This window comes from Leucoraja erinacea, chromosome 25, assembly GCF_028641065.1.
Source record: "Leucoraja erinacea ecotype New England chromosome 25, Leri_hhj_1, whole genome shotgun sequence".
Lineage (NCBI taxonomy): Eukaryota > Metazoa > Chordata > Chondrichthyes > Rajiformes > Rajidae > Leucoraja > Leucoraja erinaceus.
Window position 1 is genome coordinate 20,191,790 of NC_073401.1, and position 26,691 is coordinate 20,218,480.

Consider the following 26,691-nt stretch of genomic DNA (forward strand, 5'->3'; position numbering starts at 1 on the left):
TTGAATAAATTTTGGAGTGATATATTTGATATATTTACAAAGATTTTCAAGTCAAGAATAGAACCTAAAACGGAATGGATTATATTTGGAATAATAGGAGAAGATACCAATTTAAATAAAGATCAAAATGTTTTTTTTAATTATGGGTTAATAATTGGAAAGAAATTGATACTTAAATTTTGGAAAAATACAACCACACCAACTGTTAAAATGTGGATTAGGAATATGATGGACATAGCACGCCTTGAAGAAATGAGACTCCGACTAATAGATAAATATGACCAATTCTTAAAGAGTTGGTCTCCTTTCATCGACTTTTTGGAATCATGTGATGCAGCGGTGCCGTAAGGATTGCTGATTTCAGTTCATGACGCGGATAGAGTTACATCTCCGAATACAGATTTGAAAAATTCTCTTTTAAGGGGCCTTCTCTTCTATTTCTACTTTCCACTTTCTCTCTTCCTTTTTTTTATTTTTTATATACACACTTCACGTTTTTCTACTCTCTACCATCTATTTTTCCACTTTTTCCCCTTTCTATTGTTTTCTTTTTCTTGTTCTGCTTACTTCCTTCTTATAACATAAAACTAGAGGTTGTACATAGAATGGATTACGGTATTACATAGTTGGCACCTAAAATTAGGTGCCACTGTACTGTTTTGTGCTGTATTAACTTCTTATAAAATAAACAACAACAAAAAAAAAAAAAAAAAAAAAAAAAAAAACACGTTAGGACTGTTTTCCCTGGAGTAAGGAAGGTTAAGGGGTAACTTCATGGAGATTTATAAAATCATAAAATCATGAGCAGCTGAGATAAGATAGATGATCACAGTCTTTTCCTTCAGGGGAGAGAGTTTAAAAATGGTTTAAGGTGAGAGGAGAAAGATTTAAAGGAGACACAAGAATTTCTCCAGGTTTGTTTTTGAAGAAGGGGAACCTGGGGGACACGTTTTCACATAGAAGGTGGTAAGTGTATGGAACAAGCTGCTAGAGGGAAGGTACAATTACAACATTTAAAATACATTTGGAGAGGTACTGGATAAGAACACTTTAAGGAGGGATATAGGCCAATTGTAGGCAAATGGGACTGGCTCAAGGAGGTACCTTGGTCGGCATGTACGTGTTGGGCTGAAGGACCTGTTATGTGCTGTATGACTCCATGACAATGTGAAAGAGGTAAAGGGTGTTAAGTGGAACAATGACAAACAGTAAGCAGGTGAGAAGAAAAACAATCTTAAAAAACTGGGATGAAATTAGTTTCATTTTACCCACTGCAAGTAGTCATGACCTGGAGTGCTCTGCCAAAAAGAAGAGGGAAACAGACTGAACAGCAGCTTTCACAAATAAACTAAGTAAATACTTGAAAACAAATGCAGGTGATGAAGCCAGCTGAGCAGCTGCTTTCTCTGCAGCAACAGTTTAGTTTAGTTAAGTTTAGAGATACAGCACGGAAACAGGCCCTTCGGCCTACGGGGTCCATGCCGACCAGCGATCCCTGCACATTAACACTATCCTACACCCACTAGGGACAATTTTTACACTTCCAAACCAATTTACCTGCAAACCTGTACGTCTGTGGAGTGTGGGACGAAACTGAACATCTTGTACTTAAGTATAATTGTTTTGGTTTAGCCTGAAGATACAGCGCAGAAACAGTCCCTTCGGCCCACCGACTCCACGCTGACCAGCAATCCCCGCAAACTAACACTATCCTACACACACAAGGACAATTTATACATACACCAAGCCAATTTACCTACAAACTTGTGTCTCTTTGGAGCGTGGGAGGAAACCGAAGAATCTCTGAGAAAACCTACGCAGGTCACGGGGAGAACGTAAAAACTCCGTACCGACAGCATCCGTAGTCCGGATCAAACCCGGGTCTCCGGCGCTGCAAGGCACCAACTCTACCGCTATGCCACCGGGTTACTAAGTTGATTAAAGGCCATGGAGATGGATAAGTTGGTGTGACAGTGAGGTGGAAACCCATCTCCAGTTTAAATTTCATTTGGAATATTTTGGAGGACCAAGAAACCAAAAAACTAAATAAAAAAACTTACTTATAACGCCCCACGCAAATAGCCTCTAGATTCTGGAATTCAATGCAAAGGTTAACTTTGGTGATACATGGCTGGCCACACAGTGCCCAAACAGTTGTACGGAAGTAACTCAAGACGGAGATGGAGTAAAAATTTAAATATAGCTGAGATAATATTCAATAGAAACATAGAAAATAGGTGAAGGAGTAGGCCATTCGGCCCTTCGAATCAGCACCACCATTTAATATGATCATGGCTGATCATCCAAAATCAGTACCCCACTTGCTTTCGCCCCATATCCCTTGATTCCATTAGCTCTAAGAGTTATATCTATATCTCTCTTGAATACATCCAGTGAATTGGCCTCCATCGCATCCTATGGCAGCAAATACCACAGATTCACAACTTTCTGGATGAAAAAGTTTTTCCTCATCTCAGTCCTAAATGGCCTACCCTTTATTCTTAAACTGTGACCCCTGGTTCTGGACTCCCCCAACAGCTGGAACATTGTTCCTGCATCTAGCCTATCCAATCTTTTAAGAATTTTATATGTTTCTATAAGACCGGCTGTCATCCTAAATTCCAGTGAATACATGAATCCAGGCGATCCATTCTTTCATCATATGTCAGTCCCACCATCTTGGGAATTAACCTGGTGAACCTATGCTGCACTCCCCCTATAGCAAGAATGTTCTTCCTCAAATTAGGAGACCAAATCTGCACACAATACTCCAGGTGTGGTCTCACCAGGGCTCTGTACAACTGCAGTAGGGCCTTTTTGCTTCTATGCTCAAATCCTCTCGCAATAATGGCCAACACGCCATTTGCTTTCTTCATGGCCTGCCACCAGCTTGCTTCAGTGAATGATGTACAAGGACACCCAGGTCTCTTTGCGCCTCCCCTTTTCCTAATCTGCCACCATTCAGATAATAATCTGCCTTCTTGTTCTTGCCACCAAAGTGGACAACCTTGCATTTAACCACATTATACTGCATTTACTATGCATCTGCCCACTCGCCCAACCTATTCAAGTAACCCCACAGCTTCATAGCATTCTCCTCGCAGCACACACTGCCCCCCAGCTTTGTGTCATCCGCAAACAAATAGTTCTTGAGCGGAAGAAACATCACATCCAACTACAATCTAGAATGGACCTTCTAAAGGATGTAAGTGCTTAAAAATGATTTGAATGGCAGGCAGTCTGTAACAATACCAAACATTAGCTTTTGAGAGTTACATAAATTTAAATGCATCACAAGCGCCAATCCAATCAACGGCAAATATTGCTCACCAGCCCTGTGCAACCGTTCACAAACAAAACTCCTTGCTGTAAAGGGAATAATCTGTGGCAAGCAGCTCCGCACCACCACCAGGGCTGCAAGTTCTCTGCAACATTTCACAACCGAATACCATTCCAGGTGCTAATATACTCTAAGTGTAGTGTAAGATCCCGGTTGACCTACAGCCACCAACACATCAGAACATCCAATGCATGCCCCCAGAAAGCTGAAATTTCAGAAGCTCTTTGGAATTGTGATGTCCCATCTACTGCTTGCTCAAGAGGATGCCAGTTATTGGTAAACTACAAGCCCTGTGCTGTCCTTAACAAGCATTAGATAGGAGTTATCTGGCTTTCAGATGTCCTGAAAATTATGGGATGTGGTTAAAGAAAATGAGGCAGGTGCGGCTATCGACTCTGAAACAGAAAATGAAGTAGCTACTTGCTATCACTGTGATGAAGTGCAAGCTGTTTAAGACATAACTGGCCACTCTACACTAAATAAGAAGAACAGATGTTAACCATCACAAAACTCCTGGTGCCGGGAACAGAGTCCCAAACTTAATATTCAGTTGTAATATTTTGCCACTTGCCTAGCAAAAAACAGTGACATTAATTATGTAATATAACTATCCATGTAAAACAACTAGTGAACAGTAAATAATAGTGTGGACAATGTAAAATACAAAACAAACAGTGAATAACAGAGTTAATAAACCTAAACTGAACAATGTATCATGTACGATGATCATTACACAAACAGGCACTAATTGATGTATTATACAATGGGCATAAATAATGTAAAATGTGCATATTGTAAAGCAGTGACTAATGCTCTTTACGTATTCTTGCTACTTGGGTGAGACAAAAGTACTTGGAAACTATTCATACTTCTATGTCTTATCTGACACTGAGGTGGCTTTCCAGTATTGAATATCAATCTTTTCTATCACCAAGCTCATGTGTCATACCTCACATATCCACCCCCATCTACCGAGCGGCATGGTGGCACAATGGTAGAGTTGCTGCCTTACAAAGGACAAAGGACATTTATAGTCACATACACCATTTCTGGTGGAATGAAATTTGAGTTGCCATTTGCAACACATCAATAAAAGTAAGACTCCACATTAAAGAAGAATTTAACATAAAACATAAAAACATCCTCCCACAATGGTTCCCACTGTGAGGGAAGGCAACAAAGTCCAGTCCTTTTCCTCTTGTTCACCCCCATAGTCTGGGCCTATTTGAGGCCTCCTCAGTTGCAGCAACGGTTTCAGGCCCTCTCGCCGGATGATGGAGTTCCGGTGTCGGGAGAACACTCTTCAGTAGCTTGGAGTGTCTGGAACGGCCGCTTGCTGCCAGAGACCGCGGCTCCCGAAGTCCACAGGCCGCGCCGATCGGAGCTCCGACACTGGCGATCTTGGCGAGAGATCCCAGGCTCCGCAGTGTTTAAACTCAGCGCAGCACGCAACTGGACGCTCCGTGATCATAGCTCCGCGATGTTGGAGTCGGCGGTCTCAGCACTCCGGAGCTTACCACACGGTGACCCGGGCAAGGCATCGCCCGCTCCGCGATGGTGCTTCAGCGCTGCGCCGCCGCCAAAGCTGTAGTGCTGGCCGGTCCCGGCTGGAAACTCCATTCCAGTCCCGTTGGTAGGCAGTGAGGAAGGGACGAAGATACAGCTCAGAGAAAGGCCGCATCTCCGACCAGGTAGGGACTCAGAAAAATAGTTTCTGAAAAAAACTGGTGTGGCGTGCAAAAGTGTTCAACCCCCCTGAGTCAATACTTTGTAGAACCACCTTACAGCTGCTAGTCTTTTGGGGTATGTCTCTACCAGCTTTGCACATCTAGAGACTGAAATGTTTTCTCATTCTTCTTTGCAATATAGCTCAAGCTCAGTCAGATTGGATGGAGAGCGTCTGTGAACAGCAATTTTCAAGTATTGCCAGAGATTCTCAATTGGATTTAGGTCTGGATTTTGACTGGGCCATTCTACACATGAATATGCTTTGATCTAAATCATTCCATTGTAGCTCTGGCTGTATGTTTAGGGTAGTTGTCCTGCTGGAAGGCGAACCTCCGCCCCAGTCTCAAGTCTTTTGCAGATTCTAACAGGTTTTCTTCCAAGATTGCCCTGTATTTGGCTCCATTCATCTTCCCATCAACTCTGACCAGCTTCCCTGTCCCTGCTGAAGAAAAGCATCCCCACAGCATGATGCTGCCACCACCATGTTTCACAGTGGGGATGGTGTGTTCAGGGTGATGTGCAGTGTTAGTTTTCCGCCACACATAGCGTTTTGCATTTAGGCCAAAAACTTCAATTTTGGTCTCATCTGACCAGAGCACCTTCCTCCACATGTTTGCCGTGTCCCCCACATGGCTTGTGGCAAACTGCAAATGGGACTTCTTATGGCTTTTTTTCAACAATGGCTTTCTTCTTGCCACTCTTCCATAAAGGCCCGATTTGTGGAGTGCACGACTAATAGTTGTCCTGTGGACAGATTCTCCCACCTGAGCTGTGGATCTCTGCAACTCCTCCAGAGTTACTCTTGGCTGCTTCTCTGATCAATGCTCTCCTTGCCTGGCCTGTCAGTTTAGGTGGACGGCCATGTCTTGGTAGGTTTGCAGTTGTGCCATACTCTTTCCATTTTTGGATGATGGATTGAACAGTGCTCCGTGAGATGTTCAAAGCTTGGGATATTTTTTTATAACCTAACCCTGCTTTAAACTTCTCCACAACTTTATCCCCGACCTGTCTGGTGTGTTCCTTGGGCTTCATGATGCTGTTTGTTCACTAATGTTCTCTAACAAACCTCTGAGGCCTTCACAGAACAGCTGAATTTATACTGAGATTAGATTACACACAAGTGGACTGTATTTACTAATTAGGTGACTTCTGAAGGCAATTGGTTGCACTGGATTTTATTTAGGGGTATCAGAATAAAGGGGGCTGAATACTTTTGCACGCCACACTTCTCAGTTTTTTATTTGTAAAAAAATTTGAAAACCATGTATCATTTTCCTTCCACTTCACAATTATGCGCCACTTTGTGTTGGTCTATCACAGGAAATCCCAATAAAATACATTTACGTTTGTGGTTGTAACACGACAAAATGTGGAAAAGTTCAAGGGGTATGAATACTTTTGCAAGCCACTGTATGTTATTTAATACCAAATATGGGTACCTCCACTTCACGTGGAAGAAGTTCTTGGTTCTTGGTCCTCCAAAATATTCCAAATGGAATTTAAACTGATTGGGGAACTAGAGAGCCAACCGCAGTGCAATTATTCAATTCCTCTGGCCATCTAAATTTTGAATGTGTAAGAAGGAACTGCAGATTCTGGTTTAAACCAAATATAGACAGAAAAATCTGGAGTAACTCAGCAGGACAGGCAGCATCTCTGGAGAGAAGGAATGGATGACGTTTCGGGTCATGACCCTTCTTCCACAATTTTGAATGTGTTCCTTTATGTAACCCACAAAAATGCTGCATTATTTAGAAGAATTTCTGGAACAATACCTGATTTTTAAAAGCAGAAGACTAAAACTGTCATCCATCAAATATGAATCCATGAACAAGATCTGTATGGAATTTGCAACAAATAATTGAATTGGAAACAAACATTCTAAATTAATTGTTTACATGCAAATGGAGACACAAAAAGCTGGAGCAACTCAGGCAGCATCTCTGGAGATAAGAAATGGGGGACGTTTCGGGTCGAGACCTTTCTTCAGACTGGAGATGTAGATAGTTGGAAACTTCCAGTCTAAATATTTCCGTATGTACCTCTTGGTAACATTTATAATACAGAATGCCATCAATTGTGGAGGACAAATGTACTTATTGAACCTTCAAATTAAATGAAGTTATTTCTTTATGTTTTTGATCTATGGGTTCTACATAAAAGAAAGTAAATTTTCCGATATAAATCCCTACAATTTGCCACACCAAATAATCAAAGTTAAATATGAACATTCTTCCATTTAAAAATAAAGAACTAAACCCAAGTTTTTGTGATATGTGGAAAAAAAGACAATGTGCTGGAGTAACTCAGCGGTCAGGCAGCATTCCTGGAGAACATGGATCCATCAGGCCAAGATTTCCCTGTTTCTAACCATTTTAACTTCCCTTCCCATTCCCCTACTGCCCTGGGCCTCCTCCATTGCCACACACAAACTGGAGGAACAACACCATTGTACCGGTACCAAAAAAAATGCCTCCCCAGCCTGCCTGAATGACTACCATCCGGTGGCCCTTACCTCGGTAGTCATGAAATGCTTTGAGAGGCTGGTGAAGAATCACATCTGCGCCTTCCTCCCTCGGAACATGGACCCGTTGCAGTTTGCATACCGTCCGAACAGGTCCACGGACGATGCGGTCTCCCAGGTCTTGCACACCGCTCTCTCCCATCTGGACAGCCAGAAGGGGGGCTACGTGAGGATGCTGTTCATAGACTACAGTTCAGCCTTCAACACGATAGTCCCCACCAGACTGGCCGGGAAGCTACTGGAATTGGGGCTCAACACCTCCCTGTGTGCCTGGGTCCTGGACTTTCTCACCGCCAGGCCCCAGGTAGTCAAGATGGGAGGGAATACATCAAAGTCCCTCACCCTGAGCACAGGATCGCCCCAGGGTTGCGTCCTCAGCCCCCTATTGTACTCCCTGTACACACATGACTGTGCGGCTAGGTTCAGCTCCAATTCAATAATTAAGTTTGCTGATGACACTGTGGTGGTGGGCCTGATCTCAGACAACGACGAGAAGGCCTACCGGGAGGAGGTGGCTGATCTAGCACTCTGGTGCCAGGAGAACAGCCTCCTCTTGAACATCAAAAAAACGAAGGAGCTGATCATGGACTTTAGGAGGGCACATCATCCGAGGACGTACACTCCATTGAGTATAAATGGGGATCCTGTGGATAGGGTGAACTGTTTTAAATATCTGGGAGTCCACATCTCTGAGGATATGACATGGTCATCACACGCCTCAGCACTGGTTAGTAAGGCAAGGCAGCGCCTTTACCACCTCAGGCAATTGAGGAAATTCAGAGTGTCTCCGAGGATCCTCCAGTGCTTCTACGCAGCGGCGGTGGAAAGCATCTTGTCCGGGAACATTACCATCTGGTTCGGGAATTGCTCTGCCAAGGACAAGAAGGCTCTGCAGAGAGTAGTGCGTTCGGCCGAACGCACTATGGGAACTTCACTCACCCCCCTGCAGGAACTATACAACAGGAGGTGCAACTCCAGAGCAAACAAAATCATGAGAGACCTCTTCCACCCCTGCAACGGACTGTTCCAACCGCTACGGTCAGGCAAACGCCTCCGTTGCCATGCAGTGAGAACGGAGAGGTTGAGAAGGAGTTTCTTCCCAGAGGCAATTCGGACTGTAAACGCCTTTCTCACCAGGGACTAACTCTACAGAACGTTTTTCCTTCTATTATTTATTATGTAAAATAATATGTGTGTTATGATTGTGTTTATAATTTGTTTGGTTGTTTTGTTGTTCCGCGAGCATTGCCACTTTCATTTCACTGCACATCTCGTATGTGTATGTGACAAATAAACTTGACTTGACTTGACTTGACCTCATATTTCACTTGGGTAACCTACAATCTAACGGTGTGAACATTCAATTCTCAATGTCAAGAAACTAACTTACAAACACGCCCCTTTTTCTAGTTACCCCCTCCCTCCCTCTCTTCCCTGTGCCCAAATAGGATGCACGCTCATTTCTCCCTCGCTCCTTCCACCCGGCCTCTTCCACCTATATTCCTTCCTCTGGCTTCACGATTCTCACCTCTTCTATCCTTATCTCACCTTTGGCTTGTGTCCAATCATTTACCTATCAATAAACCCTCCACATTGGGAAATGTATCCATTTATCACTTGCCAGGGTTTGTCCTGTCCCCACCTCTCTTCCAGCTTTCTTTCCCCCACCACAAGCAGTCAGAAGGGTCCAACCTAAAACGTCAACAAACCATGTTCTCCAGAAATGCTGCCTAACCCGCTGAGTTACTTCAGCACCTTGTGTCTTTTTTTGTAAAGTAGCATCTGAAGTTCCTTGTGTCTCCATTTTGTGATGTGTAGATTTTTCAACATCTCATCAGTGAGCCACATATTTTTGGGCCTTCAGAAAAATCACATCAATATTTAAAATCATTGACTGGGAATCTGCCCTGGGAATATTACTAACCAATCAGATGTGATAATGATATTAAAAACCAACATCATCTGTAGCATTGATCTCAAGCTATTGAAAACAAATGCACAAGGTAAACCTAGTCTCAGTAGAAATAGACTGTAGTGGTCACAGTAATGCCCTGTACACAACAGCTGCCAATATACATTGCCTTCCCCTCCAAAAAACATGAAGTGAAAAAGCAGCATCATTGTTTATTTAAAATTAAAGATAACTTCACATTTGTGGTTCTGTGTGAGACATGGGGCTTTCAAATCAAGACCAATCAGAAACCTTAACAGACAGGAATTAATCACCAGGTTTTGTATTTGCTCAAATATTAAATTTTTAAAAAATAGTTTCCACCCTTCCAAGAAATCAAGGTTTCAAGGTCAGTTTATTGTCATATGTAACAGTTAAGGTACTGTGAAATTTGAGTTACCACACAGCCATACCAAGTGAAAAACAACAAGACATACAACCAAGAAATATAAAGCAAGCTATGTTTTTTTTTTTCCCCATTTCTTTGAACTATTATGAAAATTCAACAAAGTATAACATTATGAACGTGAATCTGCTGACTGCAATCTAGAGAAAAGTTCCAGTGCTGGATCTCTGGGACGTCAGAGAATGCATTCTGTAGTCACAAATATCATGCCTGTACTGCCAAGGCTGATGGTATCAAACTCTAGATTAATTCAGAAAGATGCCAGACCTTTTTCCATTCATTTCCAAGATCTTGGTATCAACAGTTATTACTCATTCCAGATTGTCCATGAGATGGTGGATCATGAGCAATAACCAGTTGGAATGCAGGAAGCAGAGAGAAAATTACTAACACGATGTCAAGACACCAACCTCACCTTCAATGCCAGAAGAAAAAGGAACTGTTAATTGATTTCTGGAGGTGTAGTGGTGTGTATGCCCAGGTCAGCATCAATGGTGCCAAAGTGAAGATGGTCAAGAGCTTCAAGTTCCTGGACATAAACATCACCAACAATGTACCTGGTCTAACCACATTGACCCTATAGTTCCGTGTTCTACATTAACGCTATGGACCTGAAAGCAAACCAGTCTCTTTTTCATCAGAAAACTAAGGAAATTCTACATGCCTTCAATAACTCTTACCAATTTCTATAGATGCACTGTGGAAAGAATTCTATTGGGATCTGTCCGTCACACAATGCAGCCTTTCCTTAAAGTTTATAACTTCCCTTAACATAGATTCCACTTTATCCAATGCTGAAGTTAATTGGCCAGTGCTTACTTTGCCTATTTCTTCCTTCACTTTTTACCAACAATACATAATTAGTAGTCCCTGGGCTTCATGGCATTTCTTATTACTTCCCTATGTTGTGATGGCCATTGGTAGTTACATGCTCACGATGAAATCTGTGCGTGGCATGTATGATGCATTTAGGGAAAATGGCAACTTTTAAATCAGTTCTTTATTAATGAGCGCTGTGTTTTTAAATAATTTCCAGATGCACTGGTACTTGGCAGGCTCTCCAGCTTATACTCACGGCTGATGACAAACTCCAGGGTGCCTCGGTGTCTACTGAGTGCTGACAGGTAAATCTATACTGCAAGACCAGAGAACTAGTTCTGCTAGCTGTCATGGTGTGTAAAATAAACCCAGCATTGTAGTCACATTTGGGGAGTGCAGACGCAAAGCCAACGACGTCATCTTTAACACCATGCCACATATTGAGGTGAAAGTTCACACACTCACTCTTCTGCTCAATTTCATTTGCACAGTCGTACATCTTCATATGAACACAAGAGCTCTCCCTTGCATTGCATTCTGCAGGTAACAAGTCTATTTGTAACAAGTCTGTTTTTGAAACAAGTCTATTTGAGGAGATATCACACCAGAACACAAGAACCTAGGAGCAAGAGAAGCTCACTTGGCCCCTCAAACCTGTCCCGCCATTCAATATAATCATGGCTGATCTCTGCTGGCCTTAATTCTTCTCCTATGCCAGTACCATATCAATCTCAATTCTCCCACTTTTCAAATATTTCTCTGTTTCCACCTTAAATACATCTGATAATCTGGCCTTCATGACCTTCATGGGGCAGGGAATTCTAGAGGTCACTGAGAGACAAAGTTTCTGCACACCTCCGTTTTAAATAGCTGCCTCCTTATTTTGTTTGTTTGTCATTCTCACTTGTGAAAACATCTCAATATCCACCCTTTCAAGCACCCTTAGGATCATAGAAGTTTGAATGAGGTTACCCCACATTCTAAACTCCTTGAAAAACAAACCCAAACTGTTTTTGCCCCCCTAGATACAAACAACTGTCTGGTAACAGAATTAGTGAAATGGACTCTATAAGATAGTTCAGATGAAAGGATTTCACATAATATCTTCTAGACTACTCAACGTGATCCTTGGAACGAAAGAACAGTACCTTTTTTCCTTTGTTCTGTTACCCAGTTTTCAGCAAAGAGGAAACTGGATAGTCAATTCCCACCCCAAATCTTTAACCACTGAGGCACAACAGATACCTCAGAGCTGCATCAACTGAGTCTAACCTGACCTTTGGTACTCTCTGTGTTGATTTTACATGGGTTTTCTCTGGGTGCTCCAGTTTCCTCCCACACCCAGTATGTTGTCCCAAGTTTCGGCGGGGGGTAGAATCTGTCTGGGTGGGTTGGGGGAATGAGGGAAGAATTTATGAGAATGTGGATGGAGTAAAATAGGCTTACTGTAAATGGGTACTTGTGATTGTGCACACTTGGTGGCCTGTTTCCATGCCTAATGATTCAATGTAGCGAACATAACTAGACCTCCTATAGCATCATTGATCATTAGACACAGACTGGACCTTAGGATGAGGGCCCAAAACTCCATATCCCTCCAAATGAATGTTAGGTCAGATCACCAACAGCTTTCAAAAGTTTTATGTAAAACCTATTGACTGGTTCACACAGAAGTGATTGATATCCAACAATAAGATTCCTCTTCCTGGTAATTCAGTGTAAAGATTTAGACTGCCACTTAAAACAAAGACATCACGTTCCTTGAAATAACCACTGAAAATAACACTGCAGACACAAACCTCCACACCTGAATAAACCAGAAAATATTCCATGAGCAGTCACCTTGGAGCAGCTCCTGGGCGTGAGAGAATCATGGAAATAGAAGGCACCAGAGAGGCTATCTGGCCTACTGAGTTGACTTGAAACGATCACGATAAAAGAATAATCTGCTGGAGGAACACAGCAAGTCAAGGAGAATCTGTGGACAGATATGACTGGTCGACGTTTCTGGTCTGTGGCTAATGCAGTGTTTTATCCGAAAACATCGACTATTCATCCCCCCCCACAGATACTATTCAACCCACTCAGCTCCTTCAGCAAATTGTTTATTGCTCCAGATTCCAGCAACTGTGTAGTCCCTTGTGGCTTCACGATCATGATTAATCTCAGCTTTCCGTCTGTAGGCTTGCAGGTTATGAAATATCCATTGCTCATTTTGTCTTCACCAACCTTTCAAGCCGTGAGTTTTAAGATCTCCATAATTTTTAGGAGGGAATATGAGGAACGTTGTCACCTCACCTCTATTCCTTCATTCAATTATCTGAAATTTGTCTCCTATTAACTGATCTCTCTGCTAATGGCAATAGGTTTTTCCTGTTCACTGCTAGTTTTATACACCTCAATCCCGTCCCCACCCCCACGATTCCTTTGTTCCTCTGACAATGCACAATCGTGACATCCTTGACAATGCCCTTGCAAATCATCTGCAAACACACACTACAAAAGAAAAAAATGCATTAAGCATGAAATAATTCTGAAATGCAAGACTGAAAAATGTAAGACAGATTCACATTTCAGTCAGGAAATAACACAAGAATATCCATCCAGAACTGAGAAACAACCCTGGTGTGGCTTCCAACAGAAGAGATTGTTCATGGGAAGAGATTGTCATAGTTTTCAGAAGTGACGAATAGGAACTGAAGGATTTTTTGTTTAGAGATACAGCGCGGAAACAGGCCCCAATGGGTTCGCCCTGACCAGCGATCCCCGCACATTAACACTATCCTACACATTAGGGAGAATTTAAACTTATACCAAACCAATTTACCTACAAACCTGTACGTCTTTGGAGTGTGGGAGGAAACCAAAGATCTCGGAGAAAATCCACGCGTTCATGGGGAGGACATACAAACTTGAGACTAGTCAGGATCGAACCCGGGTCTCCAGTGCTGCAAGTGCTGTAAGGCAGCAACTCTACCATTGCTCCACCGTGGCCGCCCTCTTCATTGTTGGAGTGTGGGAGGCAACAGAAGATTTTGTCATTGTTCCTAAATGATTGCTAACCATTTTAACTCCTCTTCCCAAACTTTTTTTTGGTCTTGGGCCTCCGTCAGAGTAAGGCCACACGCAAACTGGAGGACCAGACCTCGTATTCCAGAGGTATACAACCCAAAGGTATGAACATTAATTTTTCCAATTTTAGGTAACTAATCTATAAACACCTCCACCTCTTTATTTCCGGCTCTCTTGGCTTTGCCCTACCTGGATGCGCACCCATTTCTTCCTTCCACTTCCCCTGGTCTCTTCCACCTAATTTCCCTTCCTCTGGCTTCACATTTCATGCCTCCTCTATCCTGTTTACATCTCTGGCCTTTGTCCAGCCATCTGCCAATCAAAACCCGCTCCATACCTGTCACTTGCCAGACTTTGTCCCAGCCCCACCTCTTTTCCAGCTTTCTTTCCCTCTACTACAATCAGTCTGATGAAGACTTTGGAGGCGAAGCATCACCTATCCCATTTTCTCTGAAGATGCTGCCTGACCCGCTGAGTTACTCCAGCACTTTGTGCTTTCTCCTGGAAACTGGCATCTGCAGTTCCTTGTGTTCTCCATTTTTCTCTTTAAACCCAGGCCTCAGAGCTAGCCAAAATCTCTTCCATGTTTAACTTTTGAAGGCATTGATTTACAGTGCTAGGTTCGTTTCTCACTCCAGTTGGTGCCTGACCTGCTGAGTATTTCCAACATGATCTGTTTTATGACTGTCTTCCATTCAGAACAATTCCAATTTGTCTTTATAGCACATTATGATGAGGCTTCTTTACTGAACAATCGCTTCTCCAGGGGTTGTGCAGGATTATCAAAAGGCCATAATCAGGGCTGTTCAAATTAACAGATCTTCTCCAGATCTTCTCCAGGAATATCGATAGGTCATAGACCTAGACAGAATTTTTTTTTTCCAACAGACAAAAATACTTGCAAGCACATTTTTGCTCTGACCCATGTGCCTCCCACCCCAACAAGTGCCGTTATTATCATTAAATTACATTTTACTCTGAACTTTTAAAATTTGTTGGTTGAAGTTCCTCACATGAAAGATAGCACTTCCACAGGCTTTAGATTCAGTAAGAACCAGTGAATGAAATCTCAGCCTGCTCAAAATGGCATGCTGATTGTGTAGTATTATCGAGCTTCAGCAGGGTTCCTTCCCCAAGGTAGTCTCACATTTTTTATTTGGGCCAAGGAATTACCATACTTCTACCCTGCCAACTTCACACAACAGCATGCCATCCAAATACTCATGCTTGCTATAATCTCATTTATTGACTGAACATGATCGCTGAGATTCTTCTATCAATCATATCCTTTGGCTACAAGATACTGGAAAAATATGCAATTAGACTTCTTTATTGGGTGGCTTACGCGATGAATCTATACCATTGAGCTGGCAACAATGTGGAACTCGTTATTCTATATTGCAATTCCTCCCTTAAACATGTTGGAATAGAAAATATCCATTATTTTGCCTTCGGACTGCTGTGCGCACATTTATCAAATGATACCCCTCCTCATCACTGCAACTTTCACCAACTTCCCAATTCCCCAAAATCAATCACAGCCCACTTTTCTTTTTGGTTTCTTGTTCACAATCCCCTCTCACCTTTTTTGTACATTCCAGCAGTGAATATGTCTTTGGTTGTTTAGAACTTCCTTTCTAAACTATATCTACTTCTCTATTTCTATCCTCCAAGTTGCTCCATAAACCAAGCTCTCTGCCAAACCTTTGGTCACAAATTTAATAATACCAGGTAGTTAGGTATTAAAACAGGTTTGAAAATGCTATTATTAGGACATTAAAACATGCCACATTAAAGCAAGCCAATTCTATTGATCTGACTCAGCATTAGGATTTTGTTATTCTTGGCTTTACTACTCAGTAATTTGTGGAAAATGCATTAGGAAGAGAACCAACTCGCTTTGTTTTCAATATTACGCCCTGAGAAAATTATTTTATTAGACTGCACACCCACTCATATCACCTCTGTGGAACAAACTATAACAAACCAAAGTTATGTGGGGAGTGAGTGAGAAATTGGGGAGTAGCTGTTCTAATTGGGAGCACGGACGTTTTAACCAAATAGATTCAGATTGTACTTTCCAGACACCGAGTTCTTTACTTCTGAATTGATTTCAGCTGTCGTTCTCATTAAACCATGACCTTGCAGCAAACGCAGAGCCAACCTGCTGCAGTGAACTAGTGACCAAAGGCCATAGCCTCAGAATAAAAGGACCAGGTCCGTACGAAGCTTTCCAAAAAGGGGGGTGGCATGACAGGATTTCCAAAAAATTAATGTGAAGTAATGTGTGTGCTGTGCACATCACGAGCGCGAAGCGTGAAATCCCTCGATGCCGGGGTCCAGGGCCCGCTTAAGGGCCCTGGAAGCTCAGGGGTTTTAGATGCTCTCTGATGCATTCTGAGCATTATTTTGGAGCATTTTTTGCACCAAATTTATGGCGGTCTAGGTGCTGGAGGATGAAGTGCAGGCCCAGAATGACTGCGTCATCCACAGATCTATTGGCCCAATATGCAAAATGCAGAGGGTCCAGCAGAGGGATTGTGATATTTTTCAGCTTGGCCTTTCAACGGTCTTCATGACTACAGAGGTCAGTGCGACAAGCATGTAGTCTTTAAGACCAGTAATCCTTACCTTTTTGGGTACAGGGACAATAGTGGAGACATTGAAGCAGGCAGCCCCAGCACATCTTTGCAGGGACTGGTTGAAAATGAGTAATTGGGTGTTTAAGTGGTGATTGGAGTGCGGTGGGTGTAGAAGGGCCCAGTCTTTGCAGACTGAGGTCAGGCGGTGAGTGGGTGTGAAGTGTTGGTTGGGGTGGGAAAGGGTCCACTCTTTTCATACTGGAGTCTTGCCTTAAGTAGGTGTGAAGTGGTGAATGGGAAGGAGAGGGTGCAGGGTCCATTCTTTGCAGACTGGGGTCTGGCTGTATTTGTTGGGGAAGGGGTACCAGGGTTACGTTTCTGATTTTCAAACCGGCAGTAAAACTCATTCAGGTCGTTCGTCAGCTGACGATTGTCCAAAGAGTGGGGGGGCTTTCCTCTTATAGCTGGTGATTTCTTGTATCTTGTATGCCCTTCCAAACTGAAGAAGAGTCACTAGCTGAGAATTTGCTCCTTAACTTCTCAGAGTACCTTTCCTTGGCAGCTCTGATTCCTCTTCTCAGCTCTTTATCGATTAGGCTATCTTTTAACTCTTTAACGATTAGGCTATCGGCTTGACGCATATTTCCCAACCCCCCCTCCCCCCGATCTCGAAATGGAAATATTACATCTGTATATAATGATCCCATTAAAATGTATATTTATGTCACAAACTATGGAATTCATATTTTTCAGTATTATTATTATCAAGGAAAAGAAAGGTGTTCCAATTGTTTGATATTATTTGATATTGTTTAATATTATTCATATGGAGGAGAAAATATAATAGCTCTAAAACCTACTATGTAAAATTGTGTATCAGTAATGAGCCGTTTAACCTTGCTTTGCAGAACTGTTTTTTTCTTTTATTAACGTCATTTGTTCGGCAAGGTGCAGAGCTACTTAGACGTGCGCCCTATCTCTCCATAGCGCCACCGGAAGTCCTCCATTCTGCAACTTTGATGGAGCTGTTCAGTAGTTCCTATTCCTCAATCTTTCCTCAGAGCCTTATGTAATTTTACTTTTCATGTATTCCCTCCATCCTTTCCGACATTGAAATTTAGACAGCAATTCAATAGGAACAGGAACTTATCTTATTTACTTTATATCGTTTCTGATTCTGTTTGCCAATTGTCTTAAAGCAGTCATCTCTGATTACTAACTCACCACCCTTAGAAAAAATATTTTATTTACTCTATCAAAACTAATAAAAGATGTTGAACCTCTCTAAACAACAAATAGCCAGTAACATCTTCTGCTCCAACATTCCTAGTTTTGCAGCCTATGACACATTTATTTCGATGAGTTCATTATTATCATCTGTACTGAGGTACAGTGAAAAGCTTATGTTTCGTGCAATCCAGACAAAGAAAAGACTATGCATGATTACAATCAAACCATCCTCAGTATACAGATAAAGGGTACAGCATTTAGAGCAAAATAAAGCCCGATTAAAGATAGTTAAAAGGTCTCCGATGAGGTAGATGGGTGGTCAAGACTGCACCCAAGCTGGTGAGAGGACAGTTCAGTTGCCTTATAACAGCTGGGAAGAACCTGTCCCTGATTCTGGAGGTATGTTTTTGTAAACTTCTGTATCTATTGCCTGATGGGAAAGGGGAGAAAAGGGAGTGACCAGGGTGAGACTGGTCCTTGATTATCCAGGTGGTCATGCCAAGGCAGAGCAAAGTGTAGATGGAGTCAATGGGAAGGGGGGTGGTTTGCATGATGGTCTTGGCTACATCCACAACTCTCTGCAATATTTCATTCCAGGCACCATTCTTGTAAATCTCATCTGCACCATCGGCAACTTCTTAAAATCCTGCATAATGTGTGCGATCATCAGCATTATACTCAATGCTCCAGTTCAATCCCAATCTCTTTTCTAACAGTTCGGAACAGCTTCTAACTGCTTGGAGGTTCAATCTCTATCAATGGCAAGGCCTCTGCCTTGATGTTATTGACTTTCCAGGCAAACCATAAATACTAGGATCCAAATTTTAGGATTCACGTCACATGCTCATCAATAACACATTGACCCAGCATGATTTTTTAAAAATTCATAGACTATCAAAGGTTTTTTGAAAAACTTGGGTAAATACGTGTGAAAAACTGGAACACATTTATGACATTAACTTATTCCAGCTGTCAATCAGTGCCAGACAGCTGCAGGATTGTTTTTTTTTTACCTTTCCTTCTCTCTTTCCGACCGTACACAGAGCAGAGGTTTGGATTTCATGATCCCTATAGACATACTGGCACGACTTTGGCCTTTCAATGTACACAATGAGATTTTGCGAGTCATAGTGGGAAAGTAAAGGGCCCTATCCCACTTACACAATATTTTCGGCGACTTGCCGGCACCCGTCATGGTCGCAGCAGGTCGCCGAATATTTTCAACATGTTGAAAATCCAGCAGTGTCCAGAAAAAGGTACGACTCTTTGGGCCACTACTCACAACCATACAGGCTTCACCCCACGAGTATGTTGTGGGGTGACGCCTGTTTCTGGGTTCCAGTTGTCAAACCGGGCCATGATGCAACCAGTCAATATGCTCTCTTCCTTGCACCTGTAGAAGTTCGAGAGAGTATTCATTGACATACCGAATCTCAATCTTCTAAGGAAGTAGAGGCATTAATGGAGGTCTTTGGAGAGGGTACAGGAGGTTTACAGAATGCTTCCTGGATTAGTCAAAAAGAGAGAATGGACAAGCATGGATTGTTTTCCCGAAAGTGTTGAAGCCGAGGGGAGATCTGATAGACCAAAATAAAATTATGAGAGCCATAGATAAAATAGACAGTGGATGAAACGAGTACTTCTGAATGAAAAACAAATTGCTGGTGGATCAGTCTGAAGAAGGGTCTTGACGCAAAAGGTCATCCATCCATTTCTGTCCAGAATTCCTCCTGCAGTTTGTTTTTTCACTCAAGATTCCAGCATCAGCAGTCTCTTTTGTCTCTAGTAATTCCAAGGATATGTTCTTTGTGTCACCTCTCCTTATAATTTAACAAGGAGCCAGTTGGTAAATTGGGAAATACACATTGCAATCCCTCCAGCCCAAGGCTGTTCCTACCTCAGTTGTGCCCAGAATTGTTCTCGGTACACCAGACGTTGCTCCAGCCAGGGCTTTTATTAGCAGCAGCATAATTTCTGCCTCCTTGTATTTGACTCTGGAGGCAACAATGGCATGCAAGAGTATTTCAGGATCTGATCTACTGCAGGAGCCAAGACCGATGATATTACATGATGGAAAGGCTGTCGTGACAGCTGCAATGTTCCGGCACAAGCAGGACTCAAAGCTTGCAAATCGCCTGATTCAGCCTGAGACTATGCAACGATGCAACTGGTGGCTAAGGAGCAGAGTCTGTTGTGACAAAAGGCAATGGGTTTAGTTTATCCAATATTTAATCAAAGAAAAATGTTGGCTCCTCTGGAAGCAAACTCGTTCATATACCTAATGGGTAGACTCTCAAAACAGATGACCCATTGGGCCAAAATTCAGTTATCTTAAATGCATAGAATGAGCTAAGAAATAGTGACTAGCTTGGCTTGGGCTATTATTTACATATTTGGCCTCCAAATTCTTCACCAAGGCACTCTTGTGCTTACTCCAGCAATTAACACAAATATCTCATACTGACATATGACACACGGGCACAATAGCCTTTTGGTGCTCGGAAACAAATGAAATTTCAAAGGGCAGTCGAAACACTTGATTTACATAATCTATTATACACATACAAGGGTTAATCTCACCAGGGCAGATTTTCCATTGGGTGTTTCTCAAGACCCAACAGCAAGACTTTCTATTTGCTAAAATCAGACACCATAACCACAAGGACAGTCATTAACAGAAACAAATCTGCAACGGATTTGTCTGTAGCTACAATAACCTTTGTTGCGAAGAGATCAAAACAAAACACAGCCTGAGGAAAGAGCTAAAATGTCAGCCTCACAGACTCTAGCCAAATGGAATATACACTTCTGCTAATGTAAGCAGCATCATTTGTTAATTAATTTATGATCACTACAACATTTTTGGACCAGTATGGAAAGAAATACATTTATGACTAAACTTTCAGTTCAATCCCAAAACATGTGGAATTAAGGATTCCCCGCTGGGTATGTTTATTTCTTGCACTCTTGACCAGAGCTCAACAACACGTTTAAATAAAACAGATCTGACAGATCTTAAAAACTATGTTAATGCATTGGATATGCAAGCATGAAGGATCAGCACCAATCTATCTTTTTACAGTAAAATCAATTTTCAAAAATAATGTTCCTCACTTACCAAAAGCAGGCACAGCCCGGCATCGTGAGATGAGTCACTGAATCATGTCAGACACAGCTTACTGCAAGTTTGAATCATATATTCACATCTCTATGCTTTTAGTTCAGTGACAGTTGCTTGTCAAGAATCAAGGTGGCCACTGGTAGAGTCAACCCATCTGTTTGATAACAGTTTTTTCAATGTCTTTATTTTAGGATATAACATTTGCTGCTAACATTGAATAACGTGGCCAGTTGACAAGTCATTGGGATTGTCAGAGATCTGTACCAATTAAAGAATTGAAGCAAAGGGACAGCTGATAGAGGTTAAGATAGAACTGTATGGTCAGGACAGAATTGTATGGTTATTATAACACCAGATAAATTAATTCAATTAATGTATACAAATAGGAATCTGATACCTGCAAATATTTCAAATACTTTGCTCTTGTTATTATATTTCAAGCTTTAGTAGCATGCAACAACCCTTCTGTTAAACAGAACTACGTCAGACATCCTTTGAAACTATTAATCTGCTCAGCCAGAATACATCACCAGAGATCGTTATGCACGAGATAAGGGTGAATGAACACTTCGTTAACCATATTTCAGTGCTAGGAGCCAATGGACCCCAAAATTTAATCAGATTCCAATGTAATAATTGTTCAATGGGAATAGATTAGCCCAGATCACCCAACCACACAGCACAAATAGCGTCACCCTCCTGGAAGGCTAAACCTGGTGCAAGACATGAGGCTCGTTCAAATGAATGGGAGATATTGGGTGCCAAATGAAAGGTTAATTGAACTATAATTGATTATTATTATTATTTTTTTTTAGGTTTTCAATTGTCTTTAATTGTGTGCGTCTTTTTGCTGCTACATGTAAAGAAATTCCATATTTTAAACAATATTTTAACAGGTTCAGAGAGTTACTCAATATCCATGAATTCAAAGGTATCCACAACCATTCAGTAACCGTAGATTGCATTCAATAATCACCCTGTGATTACAAATGAGACTCCCTGGCTGACTCCCTGGTGCTAGGGTCAAGCTCGTCTTCAGAGTGGCTGCAGGGCTTTCGGACAGGAGAGAGTGAACGGCTAGCGGTAATGGTAAATGTTGGCAAAAAACAACATCGTCAGAAAAAGCGATGAGATCTTGCATTAATTTAGCAAACTGGGTAGCTTTTTAAAGAGCAGCACCATAAAGGATTGCTTCATTTCCCACAAGCCAGTGAGTATAAGAATTGAAGGATAGGTCAGATGAATGCGTGGCTGAAAGGATGGTGCAAGAGGATGAAATATAGGTTCCTGCACCATTTCCGGTCCAGGACCACATCTCAGCTATTGGGAAGGTTTAAACTGAGGCGATGGGGGCTCAATGATGATGTTCTGATGGAAGAAAACAAGTTAGCGAATGTAGTAGGCAGAACAGGAAGGTAAATGCACATGAGAGGAATACAAAATTGCATCCATTTTAATACAAAGAGGTGAGGTGAAGGTGGATGAAACAAAAGCTTTAATGAACCCATGGGCCTATGACATTATTGGCACCATGTGTGGGGCATGTTTGAAAGTTAGGCACGATTGGCAATCCAGGGTGCAGGAATCTTTGGGTGATACCTTGATTGGACAAACATTGAAGACCACTCAAGGTTTTCCCAGTCTATTTTGGGAGCACAGATATGACTGACTGAACAGGAACAGTAACAGAACCGTGTCAGGTGTTATACCCTTAACTGAAGCTGTAACATTTGGAAATTCCAAGAAAAATCTTTCACTGCAGGTTAACAATTTGGCCAAGTGAAAAACTTATTTATTTCCTGCATTGCCACTGATCAGACTGAATGTAATTACAATTGATTAAATCACCACCTAAATGATTAAATTACCCACCAATGTTCTTCGTTCCTTCAGCACAACACAGGAGACCATCTTGATTCTGAGATAACCCCACACCCAGCAGAGATGATCATACGTAAAGCCATGACATGAGAAGTAAAAGTTATGACGTATTCATTTCCCTCTGTGCCACATAACTTTGCAACACTGTGCACAATGGAACCTAGCTGCATGTGACATCAATTGTGAAATAATCTCCAATCTGCTCCTAGATCTCTCAGAATACTGGGTTTGTGAAGAGCTGAAATTACAAGGACACAGGGAAACGAAGAAACCACACCCAAGAACAGAAATCTAACGTGCCTTAATGACTACAGTGATTACAGCGACTCTGACATCTAGCATCATGAAGTGCTTCGAGATGTTGGTCATGAAACAAATAGATAACTCTGGTACCCATCATCTTGGTTACAGTGTACAAAATTGCACTACCACCCGACAACTTATTTACACCTGCCCCCATGTTACCAAGGACCCCACAGTCAGCCTGCAGATCTTGGTATTCCACCCTTCGGTCTTTGGATGTGACATAAATAAAATCCTCCAACATGGTACAGGCACATCCCAATGCAATGCCACATCAATACTAAGCAATAATGAAATGATAAAGTATTCTTTAAAAAAAAAAGATTTGTTCCCAGGTGTACAAGGCACTGGGACAATTTAGCAGGAAAAATGCACAAACTTTGAGATTCCTCTTGCAACATGATCATTTCACATTTTAAACCGTGATAAATATTTATTTGAAGAATAAACGTTTAAAATACAATGACTATGCATTACCTGTTTAATCAGCATATAGGTTTCTGACATGATTTTCTCGATCTTCCCAAGGTCACCAGTCATGACCTTCTGGCCTTGCTGCCAGACCCTGTAGGCATCCAACAGCAGAGCTTTCCCAGTTTCCGTGTCATCGATCAATTTTCTCTTCCTGCACGTTTTCCTGACCACTTGATTGGCCGTGACATGTGATATCCCTGTGATCCCTTGCTGTTTTGAGCTGATGCTCAAGTCCTCCAAAGAAAGTTCAGCAGTTTTGCATTCAGGGCCCTTACCCTCAGACAGGCCAACAGTTTTGTTGTGGTCCACTTCCACCCCACCGGGAGGCTTGAATGAAAAATCCTGTTTTCCTTGTGTAGCAGAGCTGTCAAATTCCATTAGTTCATCTGTGCCAGTGTACGGTTTGCTGAGCTCACCCAAAATTTCATCATTTTTATCCCCTTGCTCCATGTCCATAGGCTTGGGCAATTGCTCCCTTGGAATATCATTTACTCCATTTTCTGTACTTTTCAAAGGCCCCTCAGAGATGGTGAGTTTTTTTGCCACAACGCCTTTGTGCTCTTCAGCATTAGGCTTGTTTGAAGCATCCGATGTCATCTCCCCCATTGGAGAAACTATTGATTTTGGAATCTGGTCTTCCGATACCTAAGCATGAATGGAGTAATGGAGGAACACATTCATTATAATGAACCCTTTTAACAACTGAACCCTTTAATACTTTTTCCAAAACAAATACACCCATGCCCCCTTTACAAATTCACATCTACTTACTCTTTTTAATGGTGTTACCTGTGCACTGTTTACAAAAGGACTACCCATTATTTTCTTGTTATTAATGGAGTTATCTCATGCTCTTTTCATTAGAAAGCAGCAATTTAAAGTTTTACGGACACCCATCCATCTAATTTATGTCTGTATTCCTGGTGTGGCAGCATATGAGGACACAAGAGACTGCAGATGCTGGGATTCTAAGCAAAACATGAGTTGCCGGAGGAAGTCAGGAGGTCACTTGTGGGAGGAAATGGACTGGCCACATTTCAAGTCGGGACCCACTACCAATGTGAAGGAAGGTTTCAAACCGAAACGACATCTGTTTATTTCTTACCACAGATGCTGCCTGTCTGAGTTCCACCAGCAATTTGTGTTCTGGCAAATGAAGACTTGTGCCGTCAGAAGCCAAAAGCCCATCACATCAGAACTGCCACAATGCTATTTTTATGAACTTGAAAATTATCATAAAATGTAAAAACTTATTTACAAGTAAAAAGAAACAAACATCAGCTTCCTGGTTGCAAGCTTGTAACTTCTGTAATACGGGTCAAATTTGAACAAATGTGTAAAGAAAATCAAAAAGTCCATTTGCTGAGATCTAAAATAAAAACAAAAATGCTGGAACACTCAGCAAGTCAGTCAGCATCGGTGAAGAGATGTTTTCCAACAATGCGGCCTGACCGGTTGAGAGGTTCTAACATTTTCTCGTTTAATTTCAGTCACAAAGAAAGTAGGCAAGCCACATCGACCACAGAGAAAATGCATATCAAAACTTGACAAACATGGAATAATTTATAGTATTACCCCAGATAATTCTTTTAAGTTGTCCTCAAGCACTTTTACTGTGAAAACTAACGCCCGCTTGGCAAGTACTTGGCGATCCACATCACGCAAATATTTTCTGTGAAAAAAAACAGTAAACCATAAGAGCAGAGCCTTACATATCCATTAATGGAAGCGCACAAATGGAAACAAAAACGGCAGCTTACTTTTCAATCAATTCTAAAAAGGGAACAATAACATTTCTCATCTCAATATCTCTATGTTTTTTATTTATGCAACAATACCGAGGTGTAATTGGAATGCTGGATTTCAAAGCAAATTAAACGAGCTTAACCATCTTCAAACAGTATGTTTTTAACTAGTTTAACAGCACGGGACTCGATATATTTTGAGTTGCCAAAATATGTTTTGAATTTTAGGAGGAAACTTGAACCCAGCAATGAAACATGAAACAGTCTCTTTGCCTTCCAATTTCCAATCATATCTGTACTCACTGGTCTAAATTTTCATATCCTCACCACTGCATTCAAATTTATCTACATCATCCCTCCTTATTCTGGTCTCCTACCTTCTCTTTTCGTTCTACTTCCATTGGTAAATCCTGTTTTGTTTTGTTAAATCCCTGGGGTATAGAATTCTGTCCCGAGAGCTCTCCAAATGCTCCCTCTCTCTTTTTAACCGAGCTTTTAGACGATGAGTGAGGTGGTATTGTAATTTAATTCCTGGGAAAGTTTTCCAGAAACACGGAGGCATGATTCAGAGATATGGCTTCAAATCCCACAATGGCAGGTGGATAAAAACAGCTATCAAGTGATTACATATGTTGCATAACCTCAGCCAGTTTTTAATCTGCTGGCTCATATCAACATGATTAATGTCTAACTCCTAATCCACATGTGTTTGTAAGGCTCAGCTGCCCGATGCCCAACAAGCCAACCAGTTCAAATGCCACTAAATACAGGCAATAAATACTTGCCTTGCCCACATTGTAAGAGTACATAAAAATAAATTATCCCCAAAGGCCAATAGTTTCCAAAATCAAGATTCCTCTGCATTTATGTGTGAAGTACATTGGCACAGAAATCAGTGACAGATGTTAAAATATCTTCAGGCCATATTGTAATAAAATATTCTGCTTTGAATACCTGATAGAAACTGCCCAAGTGTGAATTAAAAGGAGGAAACAAAGAAAAGGTTTTGCATTCAAGGATAACTTGTAATGCCTGTTATTCATGTCAGCACTATCAATGCAAAGCTGTCTTCAAATGGGTCCAATCTGTTTTAACTTACCACCGAAGACTTAATATGAAAATATAAACTCTTTCAAAACTCTTTTAGGTGGCACAGCTAGTACACCTGCTGCCTCATGGTGCCAGAGATATGCTGGCCACGAGTGCTGTCCGATTAGAGTGTGCATGTTCTCTCAGTGATCAAGTGGGTTTCCTCCGGATGCTCCAGTTTCCTCCCACATCCCAAAGACATGTGGGTTTGCAGGTTAATTGGCCTCTGTAAAATTGCCCCTAATTTGTAGGAAATGGATGCTAAAGAGGGATAACATTGAAATAATGTTAACAGGTGATTGATGGTCAGCATGGACTCCTTGGGCCAAAGGCCCCGTTTCCTTTAGAGATTTTAGATTTTAGGGATACAGCCCAGAAACAGGCCCTTCGGTCCACCGATTCCACACTGAATTATCGCCACTATCC

At 41.7% G+C, this 26,691-nt stretch overlaps 1 protein-coding gene across 3 annotated transcripts in view; it reads right to left on the reverse strand.

Moving 5' to 3' along the window:
• The window catches only part of cabin1 (calcineurin binding protein 1), a 218,712-nt gene that overhangs the window by 50,304 nt on the left and 141,717 nt on the right, over nt 1-26,691 (reverse strand). For all 3 annotated transcript variants that reach the window (XM_055655959.1, XM_055655957.1, XM_055655960.1), the window contains exons 30-31: nt 25,007-25,103; nt 23,435-24,076 (exon numbers count right to left, since the gene is read on the reverse strand). In XM_055655959.1, coding sequence (XP_055511934.1) covers nt 23,435-24,076; nt 25,007-25,103 — 739 coding nt within the window. The remainder of the gene's footprint in view (nt 1-23,434; nt 24,077-25,006; nt 25,104-26,691) is intronic.